This window comes from Lepidothrix coronata, unplaced genomic scaffold (assembly GCF_001604755.1).
Source record: "Lepidothrix coronata isolate B3197 unplaced genomic scaffold, Lepidothrix_coronata-1.0 Scaffold48, whole genome shotgun sequence".
Classification (NCBI taxonomy): Eukaryota; Metazoa; Chordata; class Aves; order Passeriformes; family Pipridae; genus Lepidothrix; species Lepidothrix coronata.
In genome coordinates, this window is record NW_016690228.1 from 1,546,940 (window position 1) to 1,563,872 (window position 16,933).

Here is a 16,933-nt window from a genome sequence, read left to right on the forward strand (position 1 = left end):
AACAGCATATCTGGGCCTAAACCACAGAATAAGTCAAGAATTAGGTAACAATGTACCCTTTGTACTCTGATGAAGCTGAAGATGATGAAGTAGGTGGTCCCAAAAAGACCCCAGACCCAATTCTCAGGGGGAGGGCCCGGGGCGGTCCAGAGGTAGGGCCAAAGGGTGGACACATCTGGGATTGGATGGATAATGTTATAAAATGCAACCTCTCGGGCACGGCCGGCGCGCGCGTCGTATACCATCTACTGCCTTGGCAAATAAACCCTTTCTTATCTCACCCCTAATTAACTGCTCCGGAGATTTTTTCAACTCCAAAATACACCGGCAACACTTGTTACACTTATAACACATTCAGTTCCCTCATACTATGGAGATTAAATATTTCCTTCATATCCTTATAGACCTTCTTGTACTTTACATGTTTTTCCTCTCCCTTAACAAGCCAACTTAAGCTCTTGAACGGCAATAGCATGTCGTTCACTGGTACTTGAAGATGCTGTACCCACTTCAGCCACACTTGTAAACTATTTCTCTGCAGACTCTGAAAAAATGCCATTTACTAGTCAAGAAACATTAAATTTTCATAATAATGTAATTATTTACTAAAAAAATACATCGTAGATTGTCCTAAGAATAAACAACTTAGTAGACTTTGTCTATGCTGTTTTCAGTATGTGCTTCCAGCTAAACTATTTACATGTGTTAAATAGATGATTGCAGTTTAAGGTTGATGTTCAGGAGAAATGCCACATAAGGGAAAAAAAAATGACATTATGGCTGACTTCTGTGAGATTTTATTTTAATTTAATGCCTACTTAACTTGAAGTTCCATACCCTATGTGATCAGCACTCTACAGCACAAAATTTGATGTCTACTTGAATAAATGTTCTCACTACCACCAGAAAAGCCTGGCCAAGCACAAAAGGACTCATCCAGTCTGTAAAGCATATTTCTAGTCAAGAAGTGTTATTTGGTCAATACCGATGAAGAAAACAGAAGACTCTTAAAACTGACAACTCTTATATGGCAGAAACTTCGGTTTCAGCCTTATCAGCACATGTACATGCAGCAGCAAAATAAACTAATTCAAAAGCACAGATTCCTTCCAATCTAGACTAAACTACATGTATTACAGCTAGAATCTTTTGGGCAAGGACAGTACTGTTTTGGTGTAGGTATAATACCTTTTTAGTGTTAACTACTACCATGCTACAGAAATACATAAGACAGTGAATCAGAAGTTCCCTTGACAGGAACAGGTATTGTTTCCATTTTAGAGATGGAAGACAAAAGTGACTTCCATTTCCAGTGGAAACAGTCAAAAGCCACAGTGACAAAAAGCACAGATATGAAATAAGTAATATACAACCCCTATAAAAACCTTTCCTAAATGTACATTAAGTTCCTCCCACTGTTTCTCCCAAATCACACACACCTTCCAGGTTAAGACTTTAAGTAATTATACTTCATACACACCAATGTAACTGACTTCTCACAATATAGAGAAAAATTCAATACAAAAATTTCCAACTAAATACATTAACGGGAACAATACAGGAACCTTAACTAATTATTTGTATAATAGTTGATGCACTAACATACGATGCTGAAATAATTCTGAACACAAGTCGGAAAAACACAGACACAACTGAGTTCAATGTAAGTATCCACATAACACAGCATATTTTCTCTGAAAATAATAGTACAAAGCATGAAGAAATAATAAGGGATGTAATCTGTAAGCTGCCCATATAGGAAGTTTCTTCCTAAATACATACAGATTGTACTACTTATGTATGTCTCCAAGGAACGAGAAATCTCTTCTAAAAAGGTTTTATACTCGTTATAATGTCTTAACTTTTTGTGGAACTTATCCGGGGTTTTGACTGTATCTTCTGGCAAATTGTCATATATAAGGTAAATAGCATTTCCCCTTGTCACTTTCAAATTTGCCACCCTCTCTACTTGGATAAAGTATGAACATGACGCATCTAACTTACATTCTCCCAAACATACATTATATGCATTCACCCCATGATCTTTCTTCTCTTCAGTTTATTTCTCACCTCTTTGCCCACTTCAAGACCTTTGACCATAGTATTTTCTTGCATACAGATGATGACAACCGAACAGCATTTCAAATAAAACTGGACCATGGATTTCTACAGAATAACACTGATCAATTTCTATTCCATTTTTATATACCTGAGTGTTTGCTTCTGAAACTGTGACTTCACTTTAAACAGATGGTTTCATTGAGCTGTCCACAATAACTTATTTTTGTACTGCATGGTTTCAGTTACTTTTAGAAAATTAATTCATGATTTAGTTATACTTTCTTCATTGTGTATTACTTTGCACTTGCCAACATCAAGTTTCATCTGCCATTGTACTGCAAAAAACTAACTTCCCAAACTCCCATGGCATTCCTCAGACTTCAGTAATCTCAACTACTGTTTTCATATCTTCTGCACAGTTCAACATTTGAGATGTCCAACATTTTTTCTACATTCTTTAAAGTTATAGCTCTTTAGATGAAGCACCACAGCATTCTCTGTAACTCAATTTCAAATTAATCTTCAAATTAATCTAAAATTTTCCCCTTAGCTAGGTTCTAAACCTGACAATACTATGCTTGGTATTCTTTGACTATCTATACATATGCCTATGCCTCAAAAGCCTTGTTTCAAAAGGAGTTATTTAAGGTTTTTACCTGTGTCAGACAGTTCTCTCTTAACTACTAATCTTCAAAGTTTCACGGTAGTAGTCTGGTGAAGCACAAATTTTGACTGCAGAACAGTGCTGCTCTTTTTTTTTTTTTTTATTCCTTTTTAATCCACAATTATGAAACTTCTAAAAATGGAACAAGCTACCTTTCATTATTTCCAAGTTTTCTTATCCAGCTCCTCTGTTACCCCAAAAGCTTTAATAAGAAATGGAAACATCACATATTAGATCTCCACCATAACAGTAGCTTTAACGATGGAGCAAGATTTTTGTTAGTAGTTCAGTCACTCGAGTCTTCTGTGCTTTTAGATCTCCTGGTTCTTTGCAAAGCAACTCTTGACGATTCCCCCTTTTCATCTATTTGTTCCAGAATTTTCTTTCGATATCCTGTATTTTGAGAGTTGCCTCCGTCTAATAATACAAAAGCTCGGTGTTTTCGTCAGCCTTCTGTTTTATGAGATTGAAACAGAGTATTTCTTACTCTGCAGTGTGCTTAACCCATAAATAATTCTTTGGTACTTTAACAGACCCACTAATTCTCCAATTCCTTTAGATGTTTGCTTCCAGTTCACTTTTACTTGGGGCTTAGTTGTTTAAAAGTATTTTATTATTACATTAATAGAACACTATAAAAAGCAAGGTTAACTAATCAAAAGTAAGAATTACATCAAAATTAGAGTTGCATCAGGACAGAAGTTACAGCAAATTTTTAATAACGGTTGGAAAAAACAATTTTCCCACTAACCATATACTCAATAACTGAACAGTTTATTCAAACTATTAGAAAATAAAAGAAACACACTTGGGAAAAAAGATTGAAAGCTTACACAAATTTACAGCAACTGAAAACATGATTGGAAGGTAAGCCATTCTGTTAATTTAATGATAGCAGCTGCTGTTTATTTATTTACAGCTGACATAAAAAAATTCATTTTACACAGCAAGTAGGAACAGACCAAGAGGAAATGATAGAATACTGTTAAATACCTGCAGAAGCAAAACTGAGTTTTCACAAATAAAACCTTTTAATAATTATTCATCTGAAGATGGTCTTAAACATGATGCAGGAATACGGTGGTGCTACTGCTACACAGATACAGTGTCACACTACCAACTCTACCCCTATTTATTTGTAACATCAGGAACGCATAACACAACTTAAAAATAACGAAGTTTTGATATTTGAGGGGCGAACGGTTGCACAAAGATGATTACAAAATGAGAATAATAATGAACGAATTTTTTGCAAAATCCAAAGGTGAGCAGTTGGAAAGTCTGATGAGTACATGAGGAGGAAGGCAAAATGAACCAGCACCACAGCAACCGCATGGTCTCATCAAAAGCAAATTTGAGATGAACAACTTAAGTCAGGATGCATGTAAACACTGGATATGAATGTGCTGGGGAAAAATAGTAGACCATTGGAACAATGGTTAATACACCTTCTCGGTAATAATCAATACTATTAAATATTTGGTTTTTATCAGTATTTATAACATATTTTAATCTGTGGGATTTATAAAATCTTTGGGAACCAGAGGATCAGAAAGCGCTATAAAATTGCAAAATAATACAATGGTTAAGACATTTCATAACAAAATATGCGATATGCTATGTACAAAACGAGCAGTTCATTAAAACATTTTAAATATTACAAGTCACCATGATAAGGTTTCTAGGACACACTGCCTGATTGCTACCGAGGGATTCTGGAGTTCTGCAAACTCCACTCTTACCCTAACAGGAGAGGATGATTCCTCTGTACTTCGTTTCTGTGGCTCTGTCTCAATATCTTGACGTTTGTTCTTCATTCTTTCCCGAAGATCTCCAGTGGGTCTTTCTGGTGACCTGTATAATACAGAAACATAATATAACCAGTTCTATGGGACTATTTTTAAAGGAATATGATCTCTTTTAATTATTATTTTTAATAGTATATACAGAAAGATCTAAACCTCCCACGCTGAAGCTAAGTGGATGAGTAAGAAAATATTCTGTTCTAATGGGCTTAAACACTCTAAAAAAACCCCAACTCAGAATGTCAAGGAAGACTTGACTCTAAGAAGAAAAATTATTTGTATATATGGCATGACTCAGTTACTACTCTAGATCAGTTCAGGTGATCCTCTTCAGAATAATCTTTTTCTGGACATCATGCAAATGTGTTTCACAATCACTCCTACCATGTACTTCAAGATTTAGCCTTCTCCACATTTTGCACCAATTTTGGTAACTATTATATATTATGTATGTTTTACCTATACATATATTTTAAACCACAATTAATGAAGAGTCAAACTACTGTAGACTAGCAATGACAGACACAGAGAAACACAACTCTGAATGCGAATGAAGTCTGCAAGCGGAGATAACTCGACCTAGGTACCATCCTCCCATGGCCTCAATGAGGCTGCCACACAGAAAAAAACTGTTGCAAGACCATAAACCAGCAATTCACTCTTGGAGGCCTCCTCCATTATCTTTCAGTAATACAATTATTTCATTATTTAATTACAAAATATTGGATGAACTCTAATAGTCATGCAACTTTAAGACATATTTTCTGTAAAAGATATTACCACGACATGGGATGGGAGGAGGAACATTCTACATTACTTTAATTTTGCCACCTCTTAGTATGAATTCACAAGTTCATTTATTCCCTACAGGTTAAAAGAGAACAACCCTTGCATTGGTGAGGTGTTGTCACAAGTTGCCCACAGGAGCTGTGGATGCCCCATCCCTGGAAGTGTTCAAGGCCAGGTTTGGTGGGGCTTTGAGCAACCTGGTCTACTGGAAGGTGTCTCTGCCCATGGCAGGGGGGGTGGAACTAGATGATCTTTAAGGTCCCTTCCAACCCAAACCATTCTATGACTCTATAATTCAAACAAGTTCCTAAGCTAATGGGATGAAGGAACTGTTTCAAATGATCTTTCAGTTAAAGAAAACAAATTTTCTCTTCATATACTTCTGGCTTGATACTGAGTTTACTACTTCTGTGATGGCTGTCAGCTGTAAATATAAATTCTTCCATGAAATGGTTGTATGAAAGTACTAGATCTGTGCCCATCAGTTTACACTAAAGAATCACAAAAAGATACTGATGCTGTCTTATTTGATTAGAAGAGTTTTATGTAATATGTGAATAACAAAATTTGCATTTCTTTTGTTTTTCAGACTGAATCAAAATTTCCACTTATAAAGGCGTTTCTCTCACTCTTCCTCTGTCACATAATATGCAAAGGGTAAACTATCTTTCACAGTATGCATACAAAAATCTAAATTCATATAATTTCATTTTAAACCTGCACGTATTTGAAGAACAGTAATTTTTTTTCACTTCTTCCTCAGCACTGTTATCTGTATTTAATTATTTAAATTGCATCATAAGGTTAAGTGTATGAAGATCTACAAAAAAAAGACCAATGACTGCTCTCAGTTTTAAATGCATTTAATTCTCCATGAGTTGTAAATACAGGTCAACCTAGATCAGAGGTAATGTACAAAACAGTAGAGCCCTGCTTCTTTCATCACTAAGGATCAAATAATATCCAGCATACAAATATACACAAGTTATCTTCTTTGCATGCATGACTATATAATTGTTAAAGTGTCTCACTTTAGTAAAGGTTATGATTCAAAGTATTTTTTCCTTTCCCCTCATATTAGAAAGATAATCCCTTTGCATTACCAAAACTCTCTGAAGCATTCCAACCATCAGCTGCCTCAACAAATAAACTGTTTTTCAACATTAAAGTGCAATTCAATGCCTTAATTTCTAATTTAAGATATGATACAAAGGATTTGGATTAGTGAAACTGAAAATAAAGTTAAAAGGCAGAGAGATAATCAATAGTGTACTAGTAATATTGTTCCTCAAGAGGAACACTTTCAGGAAAAATCCCAGTAGCTGAAGGAGAAAGCAAGAGAAACTTTGTAGAGTCACACTGATATTTTAATGCTTTTTTTTAAAAAGTTATAGGTTGGAATAAAAAATCCAAACCACTTCACTCTGAATAAATTTTTTTCTTCCCTCCCATACTGAAAAAAGGTATTTTGCTAAAACATCACTGAAATATATTTAAATATTATAAAAGTTATCTAAAAGCCCATAGAAATTTAAAAAGTTACATGTTCAGGGCTGGGGTTTGTTGGTCTTCTTTTTTTTGGTTTTTCTGTTATTGAGTCAGCTTTTTTCAGCTTTAGGAGAACACCAACACAAAGTTATTGCAATAACCTTATCCCTCCTTCCCCAAAAACATCATAACCCTCAAAAGATTTTAATAAAATACGACCAAGTTTGCAAAATTTTAAGAAATAATTACTCAGGAAGCCATGACTGTTTTCAGATGCCCTGGCTTAATGCACAGAAAAACAAGCTGGTCTAGTAGCTGACTTTTCTTTTATGCATACCACAGTTTTGATTTTTTACACAACGGCTTCTTTTCTACATAACTTTCCACCAGCCCCCTTCAAAAGGGATCTTTGGTTAGTCCAGGTTATGCTAACTGCTGAGTTTCAACAGATCATGATAATTTACCTCTGCAGTTTAAGATGATGTGGCTAGACTGACACTCGTAGAACCTTTCACACAAAAGACATTATGCAGTTTCTCTTTAATGGCTTAATATTTCGTGCTGGGCCCATCTTTTAAGTAAGGCCTAAAATGCAGAATTTCCTCATTTCAAATTTTAAGCAGTGCAATTAAATGACTTTAAACTGCATTACTTCCTGCAACAGTTCAGTTCTCCATGTTCAACAGCATTTAGGAAATGCACATTCATAACTGTGCCTCCATTTCCTTCTGTACCTCTTACAGTGTCAGAAACAATTACCCAGGAATAGGCACCCCTTGCAACACGCCCACCTGTGAGCATCCGTGTGTATGCATGTGAGAGCACACGTGTGTGTACAGGCAGATGGCAATTATTGGTGTACCATGTATATATTATAATTGCTCGTGAAACATTGTCCCGTTTTCCAGTTTCCCATACTACAATATTTGAACCTTGCAAAATCCATACATTCTTTCCTAATATTACTGCTGGCTTGGTTTGGTTTTTAAATGCAGTGTAAGGATCCTGAATAAAGATGATCAGACAGACTAAGAAAGGGACCCTGCAATGGCACACATCCTGACAATAGTATAAAGGAACCAGCAACTATCTACCTGCTAACCAACTATCTACCTGCTAACCAACAATACACCAGTGCAGCAAGACAGCAAAATTCCTTGTGGAACAGCATGTTTACGCACAGCTCTTTCCTTGTTAACTCTCCTTACTTGAGATGCCTAGAAAGACTGGCAGGTCTATTACTGAATTCTTAATATTATCATCAGGCAAGCTTTATATATAAACATGCTAGGTTTTATTTTCATAACAAGATTAAAATTCATGCTGTGAGAGGCAGCAATAATGCTGAAAGGGAAGAATCTTTTTCACACTGTAGAGCCAAGTTTTCCTACTGTCCGGTGATGTTCTGAACTATGGGACGCATTACAGTCAGATAAAACCATTAACAATGAGATTTATTGCAGACAGGTATGAAACAGAAGGAACAACAGAGAAAGGCAGCAAGATATGCTTTGTCCTACCAAACTGCAGACAAGTGACTTCCCCGGCAGGCCTGGCTAAACACATGTAGACATGCTGCCACTATGTTATCCCAGATACTTGAACAAGAGTATTGCTTTAACTGAACTGATGTGGAAGCAGCATTAGCTCAGCTTGCATGAAGCCAGTAAATTGCATTCAAAATGCCTGGATAACATTTGTGAAAATCTCTCTAACGTTAAATGGCATGAAAATGCCAATATTTTATTATGTACATAAACCAGCTTTTTCTATGCCTGGCCAAGAGCTATCAGTAGAAACTTCTGAAGACAAGCAGGCTTCTTTCATTTGTCTGGTTTGGGGTGTGTGTAGGGGTGGTGGGCTTCCTTCCCCTTTTTACTTTTAAGAACACCTTTAATAAATGTTGAATGTGTCAGGCAAATAAGCAGGAGGATTTGTCCTTTGACTTTTTCATATAGTCCTAGTAAAAAAAGTCAGCAATAAAAAGCAGCAAATCAACGTTATTCTTAAATGTCAGTGGTGAGAGTGAAGCAGAAACACAGTTTTAATCATTAAAAGAAATGTCACCTTTCTTCAAATGACCAAGCAGAACTAAGCACTGAGTGTTCCAAACGCTGAAAGCAAGGAGAAAGTGACATTCTATCAGTTTTAAAATTTAATCTCTACCAGCAAATCACTTACTTCATCCATTTGGAACATTCAGTACAGAACAGAGTAAAATTGTTTACACACCAAAAGAAATATTAAACTCAGTGATGTATTTTGTATCCCAGCAGTCACCACCCTAGAAGCAATGGAAGATCAAACAAGCAAAGTCAATATCATCCTGAGAGGATGCCAAAGGAATAGGAAAAAGAACTGGAAATGGAACCCTAAACTCATGCCAACACTTCCCATTGTTGCTTTACACTTTGATGCTTCAGTGTGCCCATCCATAATCTAGAGGTAGCATTGGCATTATTATAGCATTATGAAGGACAGTTCTTTGTAAAATGTGAAGCCTTCAAGCAAAGAGGTACTATGCTAAAACCATAATAATTTTTGTCCTTTATAGCAAGAATATTACAAACTTACTGCCACATTCAGTTTCAGTTAAGCAAGGTGTTATGTCACATAAAGGACAGTTGAAAAAAAATTTAAACTGTAGTAACATATGAAGAGCAGATAATAAAAAAATATTCTCTTTTGAAAAGTGAAGTAACTCTGGATCTCCTTCTATGACACAGGATATTTTTTCTGTATCTGACAGATAAAGTCACAAAACTAGGTTTGAAGAGAAGTGTTTTCTCACAACAGGAGAGAAAGGATAGACACCTTATTCATCAAACAACATAGCAAAGGCAGAAGGGCTGTGTGAGTACTGCTGTAAGCAATTGCAAACCAGCATTTTAGAAAAGGACAGACAAGTATACCAAAAAGCTGCAGTGACACTACGCCAGAAGAAAAAAGTATTAAGGTACTTGAACTTCCCATTTCAAGTAATATAAGTAGTTAATCTGCATCCAGTGGACTCTATTTTTTTAAAGCTATATACACACAAAAATCCTGCACGTTGCCAAATTAATTGTTTTGAGCAGTTTCACAAGGCAATTGGTTATTGATAAAACATATGATTAGGCACACCACAGCATTTCACTTAAAAAAGAAAACAAAACAAAACAAAAGACATAGTTGCAAAAGCTATTTTCCTACAGCATGTGAAGAATTCAAAGTGAGTTCTTGATTTACCTTCTATAACTGCTGCTATAGCCTTTACCTCGTGGTGAAGGGCCATGTACGAATCTACATGTGTTCCCATAGAGGCAGTTGCCAGTCTTCAGCCAGTTACGGCACTGTGTCTAAGAGACAGACATTACTGGGTGAATTTCACACTCGTTTCTGGAAATACCATTGGTGTGAGTGTGGCAGAACAAACAAATGACTCCACATTAACTCCCATTTATCTGTAATTTCTGTCCACCAGTAATATAACTCATTAAAAAAAATAATCAACAATGATCATCAGGTCTGGCAAAGAAAAATTTAGGTTGATGGAAATACTATTAATATGTAAAATACTACTGCTCCTCTCCAGAAGCTGGGACAACACATGTTATTTGAAAATTCTTGTATTAGTATCTTGAACATCCATGCGTTAAGGAGTTCTTTTCACCTTTACTTAACATCAGTGACATCTCAGTATTTGGCACTTGTGAGCTACTCTTTCCCACCACATAAATCCTGGAAAAGAAGATGATGGGGTGGGGAGGAAAAGAAGAACACTTTTACAACTCACCTCTGCAGTACTTCCAGTGCTGGGTCCAAGCCTTTCAAACACACTGGGTCTTCGGGATGTGCTATCGGATATGGTCTTGGTATTTTCCACTGTGACCTTCCTTCTAATTTTTGACATTTTGTACTACTTCAACCAAAAAAAAAAGCAAAACTGTAAAATCCTTCAGTTTGGGGCTATTGACACTGAACTCACATGAATAAAATAGTATGGATATACGTTGTAAGAGTTGCTGCAGAGGTGATGAAGAAAGAAAAAGAAGTCATAAATGAGTGAAATGTATCTAATAACAAGGAATGCCTCTGATTTGAACTAGTCAGCTGAACACCAGTAATGACAATTTTTATTTTATGACCTGATTTGTATTCTTCAGCTTCCCCTTGGGAAAGATCACATGACATGTTATTCATTTGGGCAGCAACCACCACTCAGAACAGATGCTTTCTTTCATCATGTAATTTTGGGGCATGAACTCAAGTGACTTAAAGTGAATAGAACTTTTAATGTTATTGTACCAACCTCTCAGAAACCAGTTCCAATCACTAAAAATGGCTGCCATTTTTGAAACAAATTTCCAAAACTTAGAGCTCCATTTTTCCTCCTTTGTTGTGTATGACAACCTACTGAAAATCACCTTGATATCAAACGCAGTCTGTGTTTGTTACCGGTTTGATTCCTACAACTATTTGGAACCACATGAGTTTAGGAAAAAACCAAAAAACTCCACAACAGTGATACATTTCTTAAGGTTCTCAAAAAGTAGCTCTTTTTCATTAAGAAAAACAGATTTTAAAGGAAATACAGCATAACTTCGATAAACAAGAAGTCACAGTTTATCTTACCTGAGAAAAGGAGTTATTTATAGAAAGAAAAATATATTAAAAAAAAAAGGAAGATACACATTAAGCACTAGAAATAGGTTGTATAAAAAGGGCAGAATGGGCCCCAACATCTATTGTCCATTCTTTACATACTACTTGATCTACACAGAAATAAAATCAATTTGGGAACATCTGCCAGGTGCTGGACAATTTGGATACAGCTCAGAAAACCACCTCTTTGTTAAACTGCAAAGTGCCATCACTCTCATTAGTCAGCAGAGCATGATTAGCCAAACACTAATCCTCCTACCCTTCTGCTGCTGCCTCTTCTGCTCCTATCCATGCATCACTGCATTTAGAACACACACACACACACACACACACACACTCTTAAGCTAATTTCTCATACACTAACAGATTACAAATGTCAAGAAGTTCATCCATGGAGCCAAAATAATACAAATTTAAACTAACATCTGCCAGAGTTGATTAATACACATTTTTACCATCTGATCAGCAATGTGTTCCCACAGTATTCAGATTGTAAGGTTACATTTCACAGAAAAAAAATATTATAATGCATAAACATGGACACTTCATTATCTGAACCCTACAGTTACTTCTATGACAATATTTCCTTAGGAGTCTGACACCTGTGCACTTTCTACAAACAAAATGTTGTGCTGAAGCTCTTGCTAAGCACTTTAGCTCCTTTATAAACAACGGAAGAAAGCAAGCTTACACCATGTACTTGAGATTTCTCAGTAGAGCTCTACTCTACTGACTGCTTCTCCAAGCCTCTGATTATCTGAAGAATTTTGTCTCATAAGTAAGGTTCAGATAACCAAGACATTAACCAAGATGCTCAGGGAAAGTGAAAGTTAACCATATGGTGTATACCAAACATTAAAAACAATGGTTAACATCAATTAGTGGAAGCAGACAGTCAAACAGTAGAATTTGCCTGTAGTATGAAATTATTTGGGTTAGTAAAAACTGTGGAGAACAGAAATTTCCAGAAAGATCTAACTGAGTTAGAGAGTTGAGTAATACAACAGCAGATGAAATGCAAATAAATACAATGCAATGCACACAAGGAGAAATGATTTTATCTAAATATTTGATGAGATCAAATTAGTCCAGTCTTCTGAGAAAAATAATTAGAAGTCATTGTGGACAGCTCAATGTGCAGCAGTAGTTATAAAGTCTGACAGGATAAACCATTAAAGTTAGAAAGCAAAAACAATACCATGTCTCACCTAGCTGAGTACCCTTCCATTTCAGGATTCTCACTGAATTTCAGGAAAAAACCTACTAAATTTCTACAGTATCACACAGTCACACCCTTTAGTAGAAGATATAAAAATCAACTGACACATGCAAAAGCATTTTTAGTAAGACAATCATATAACAACTACTGAATTTGGTTTAAATATTTACAGTTAAAAGAGCCATATCTGAAATAAAAAGGGTTAGAAGAATGACACTAGCAATGGCATAAGGAGAGCATTCAACACAAGAAGGACAGATGAGTGCACCTAATATGTAAGTACAGTACACGCTGACATGGTAGTAGTATACAGAAAAATTATATTCATTTTGCCTTTCCATTTGAATGTACTTAGATTTTCACAGAAACAGAGGCAAAACTTTTGGTTTGAATGTTACTTTTTACTCAGCATATAGTTTCTTTTTGGAATTAACTTCTATAGGAAGTTATGATGATGACTAGGCTTAAAAAGATTGCTATAAGCATGAAGAGGATGAAGGGGCAACATCATCATAACCTAACAGATAATTTAATTCCAACTGCATTCTTCCCCGTATTTTGGACAATAATTTCCCACAGGGAAATTAAGAAGAATACCATCCAACTCTGAATCTTCTAAGCTTTGCAAAATACCCTATTTAAAAAAAACCCAAACAAAACAAGACTTGAGACGAGAAATGAAAAAACACACTACTTCCGGTAGCATTGTGTCAGTTCTATTCTTCTATTCTGGCCCATATCCACCAGTTTGCAGTTAACAACAGATATTTTATTAACAGAAGGGATATTTCATGATAGATTACTCCAAGCAAACAAAACCAGCATGCTGTGAGTGCACAGCATATTCACTTCTGTATGCACATATCACATGAGGATCTCACTCATGCAACAAGAACTGCAAGACATTTCACTGTTAAGTGAATATAACTGTTACCAAAGGCTGCAGGATTAGAGTCCAGACAGAGGCAAACTGAGGAATTTTCGCTATGTCAAACATTATATTGGAGAGATTGCATCTGAAAATGCAGATGCATTTTCATCCTTTGAAGACTGAGTTGAAAAAATAAATAGACTATTAAAACAATATTGAAAATTTCAGACGTATAATGCCAGTTTTTGTGTTTCTGACAAGCTTCCTTGCTCATAAACAAGTACTGTGAGGTGAAAAAATTACATGTTTAAGTTCCAAATTTCTCAGTGTGCACATCAATGGACAATCAAGAACACTTTAAATGGAACATCCCATAAAGATTCCCATAACTCGCTCAGTTCTCACACATTTTCACCTTACGTTGTTTTAGCACTCATGATCACAGTCCTGCTATCAATCCCACACTGACAGCCAGCACAATGACTTTCCATCCAATGTCTGCCTCTGGATTACCATCTCCATAATAAACACTCACATGGGTTAGACAGCACTGAGTATCAGTGTGGACCGAGCCTTGAGCATTCTCAACAGTTCAAATAATTACTACCACGATTTAAAAAAAAAATTTAAAAATTTCTAAGTCGAAAATTATGCACTTTAGGTACGTGATATTGCATTGCCAAATCTACTTCGGGGCCCTGAAGTATCTGCAACTTCTGAAACAGCTAACCACCACTAAGTGAAATTAACTTCATCCTCCTAAAACAAATTCTATAACTAAGATTTTAACTGTAAAGTATCACTTTTCCACACATAAATAAGACCCATGACAACCTGTAGCAATAAATTAGAAATATTATAACGCTATGATAACTTACACACAGATGGTCTATGTTACTCTTTAAAGGAAGTAACTTTCCCAGATTGAGAGAATCCATTAATAACATTAATTATACTACCCTTTGAAGGAAAATATATTTCAGAGTATTACTCACATGAATAAACCTAAAATGTAAACAGACTTGAGAGAAGTGAGTGCACCTAGTGGGCACTAACCAAGGAACTGAAATCAATGAAGCATGATGTAATTGACACAGTACTCACTGAAATGTTATATTTTTATTACTAGTACTCCTGCATTCTGGTGTCAAGCATGCTTAAGATTTTTCTTCCATATTAGTGTGATATTGCATAAGCCACAATCAAGACACATCTGAAACACCTACTTTTCCAGTAGAAAAACCTAATCTAGCCCCCTGAAAAAAATGAATCCTAAAGGATTCTACCAGAAAACTAAAAACTGAGATGTAACAGAACAAAAGCAAAATTAAAAAAAAAATAAGAGATAAAATCTCTTTAAGAAGTCCAAGACATCACTCATAAGCATGTCAATGTCTGTGCATGCACACACCACACAGAAGCTAAACATTACGTCACTTTAGAAAATCCTACCTGTGAAGAGATAAATAATATGACTTTTAAAATAACAAGCAAAATTATTTTAAAGTCCTACAGAAGTTCAGATACAAGCTGATTATAACACTCTATGAGAAACTGAATATGTGTTGAAAACTTAATAACAGCTTTGAGAATGGTTCCCTGCACTTTTCAAAATGAAGAGCTTTTACCTGACAAGGTTTTGGTTCCGAATACAATGTTAACATTTCCATGTCACAATACAAATAAAATAGTGATATTTGAAGGAACTCCACAGGTTTACTGCCTAAAAGTAATACTAAAAATGGTAATTTGTGTTCGTGTCGAACCTTCCAAAAAACCAGTCAAATACTCACACAAAGCCTGTTTGACAAAACAATAGCATTCTAAACTTACTTCAACAACTCCTTGCTGATAACCCATCACCATATTAACTTGAACCTGTTCCTCTAATTTAACATATGATCTTTCTCCATTGGTAGAGACAAGGAACTGCTAACTATGTTTGCAAAGCATACAGTCATGGTTGGCTTTCTACAAGTGAATAAATAAAAATATTAGGCCCCAGTATCACATTAGGAAGTATATAGTGTTCCATGTCTAACAAAGTCCTCATACTCAAAGAAGATGTTTCCCCAGACTGAGAGAGAGTCTACGCAGACTGGTGTGGACAGGTCCAAGTTCACTCAGCTTTCACGTGAAGCTTGCTGGATACGTGTTACCTCCAATCTGTGAGTTGGATCATCACATTAGCAAGCTGTCACTCTCAGCAAACATGCTGAGAAGCAGTGTGTATGATGTCGGGCACAGCCACACAGAGCCACACTTTTCAGATACTTCGTTCATGAGCCGAGTCTGTCCACTCCCGTCTGCACAGAAGCACCGTGAATGTTTCACTACCGGCCCAAGAGCCCTCACGGTTCTGGCCGCCAACCCACTATATGCCAAAAAACCTGTTCCTCTTGCAGAAGGTTGACAAGAAATCAACGGTGGCGTGAGAATCCATTGAGAAATCAAAGGTGAGGACCGAAGCAGACTATCCCTAACACACTAACCCAACGCACCCAGGCTACTTCTGGAACGGATGGGAGTTAGCCGTAGCCGCTACCTGAAGGAATGGTGATAACAGAATTTATACGAGCGAAATTAGTAGTCCCTCTTGAGCGTAAAAAGCAGAAACTATTTTACTGCCAGAAAGTGGGAAAAGAGCCCTACTCCAGTGGAGAAAAAAACAAAACCCAAACCAAACAAATCACGAACAACGAAGATCCGAGTACGTGGGAAGGAGTCTGCAGCACGGCCCCGGCCGGCGGGACGGCACCCCGGGCACAGGGTGGCATGGCCCCGCCGGGCACCCACCGCCGCCGCTCCCGGGGAGCCCCCGGGCGGCCCGAGGCCACGCACGGCGCTGGGTGGAAGCGCGGCCCTTCCCCGCCGCCGCGCTCCGTGGGCCCAACGCCCCCGAGGCCCGGCGGCCCCGCGCCAGGCCTGGTCGGGTGGGAAAGGGGCGGGGGACCCGTCCCGCCTCCCGGCCCCCACCTTCCGCGCCCGCGGCCGTGCCGCCGCACTCACCTGCTCCTTGCGCTGCCGCGCCGCTCCCCGCCGCCTCCTCCGCCGCCGCCCGGGGCGGAGAGGGTGGGAGGGGGCGAGGGGGGGGTCCGTCCTCCCGGGCCTGAGCGCAGAGCGGCGCGGGCAGGAGGGGGAGGAGCGCGCGGAGCGGCGCGCGCCCCCGCGGACCCGCCGCTCCCGCCCCGCGCGCCGGGACAGCCGCCGAGGGACCGCCGCCGCCGCCACCGCCTCCGCGCGCCCTTCCCGGCGGCCCTCGCGCCGCCCGCGCCGCCGCCGCCGCCGAGGATGATGACGATGTGATGACGATGGTGATGGCGGTGACGGTGACGCCGATGACGATGGCGGCGGCGGGAAGGGCGGAAGCGGCTGTGCCGCCATCTTGGGGA

The 16,933-nt window shown here is 38.0% G+C and overlaps 1 protein-coding gene across 6 annotated transcripts in view; it reads right to left on the reverse strand.

Annotated features, from left to right (window-relative positions):
- The window catches only part of ZC3H13 (zinc finger CCCH-type containing 13), a 46,107-nt gene extending 29,461 nt beyond the window's left edge, over positions 1 to 16,646 (reverse strand). Inside the window, exons 1-4 of one of the 6 annotated variants that reach the window (XM_017815035.1) lie at positions 16,551 to 16,646; positions 10,583 to 10,708; positions 10,036 to 10,145; positions 4,468 to 4,579 (exon numbers count right to left, since the gene is read on the reverse strand). In XM_017815035.1, the coding sequence (XP_017670524.1) occupies positions 4,468 to 4,579; positions 10,036 to 10,145; positions 10,583 to 10,699 (339 nt within the window). In that variant the 5' untranslated portion in view covers positions 10,700 to 10,708; positions 16,551 to 16,646. Of the gene's footprint in view, positions 1 to 4,467; positions 4,580 to 10,035; positions 10,146 to 10,582; positions 13,591 to 16,238; positions 16,348 to 16,550 lie in introns of those variants that run through there. The other 5 variants (XM_017815036.1, XM_017815039.1, XM_017815041.1 and 2 more) reach the window with 5 other exon arrangements.
- Positions 16,647 to 16,933: the final 287 nt, after the last annotated feature.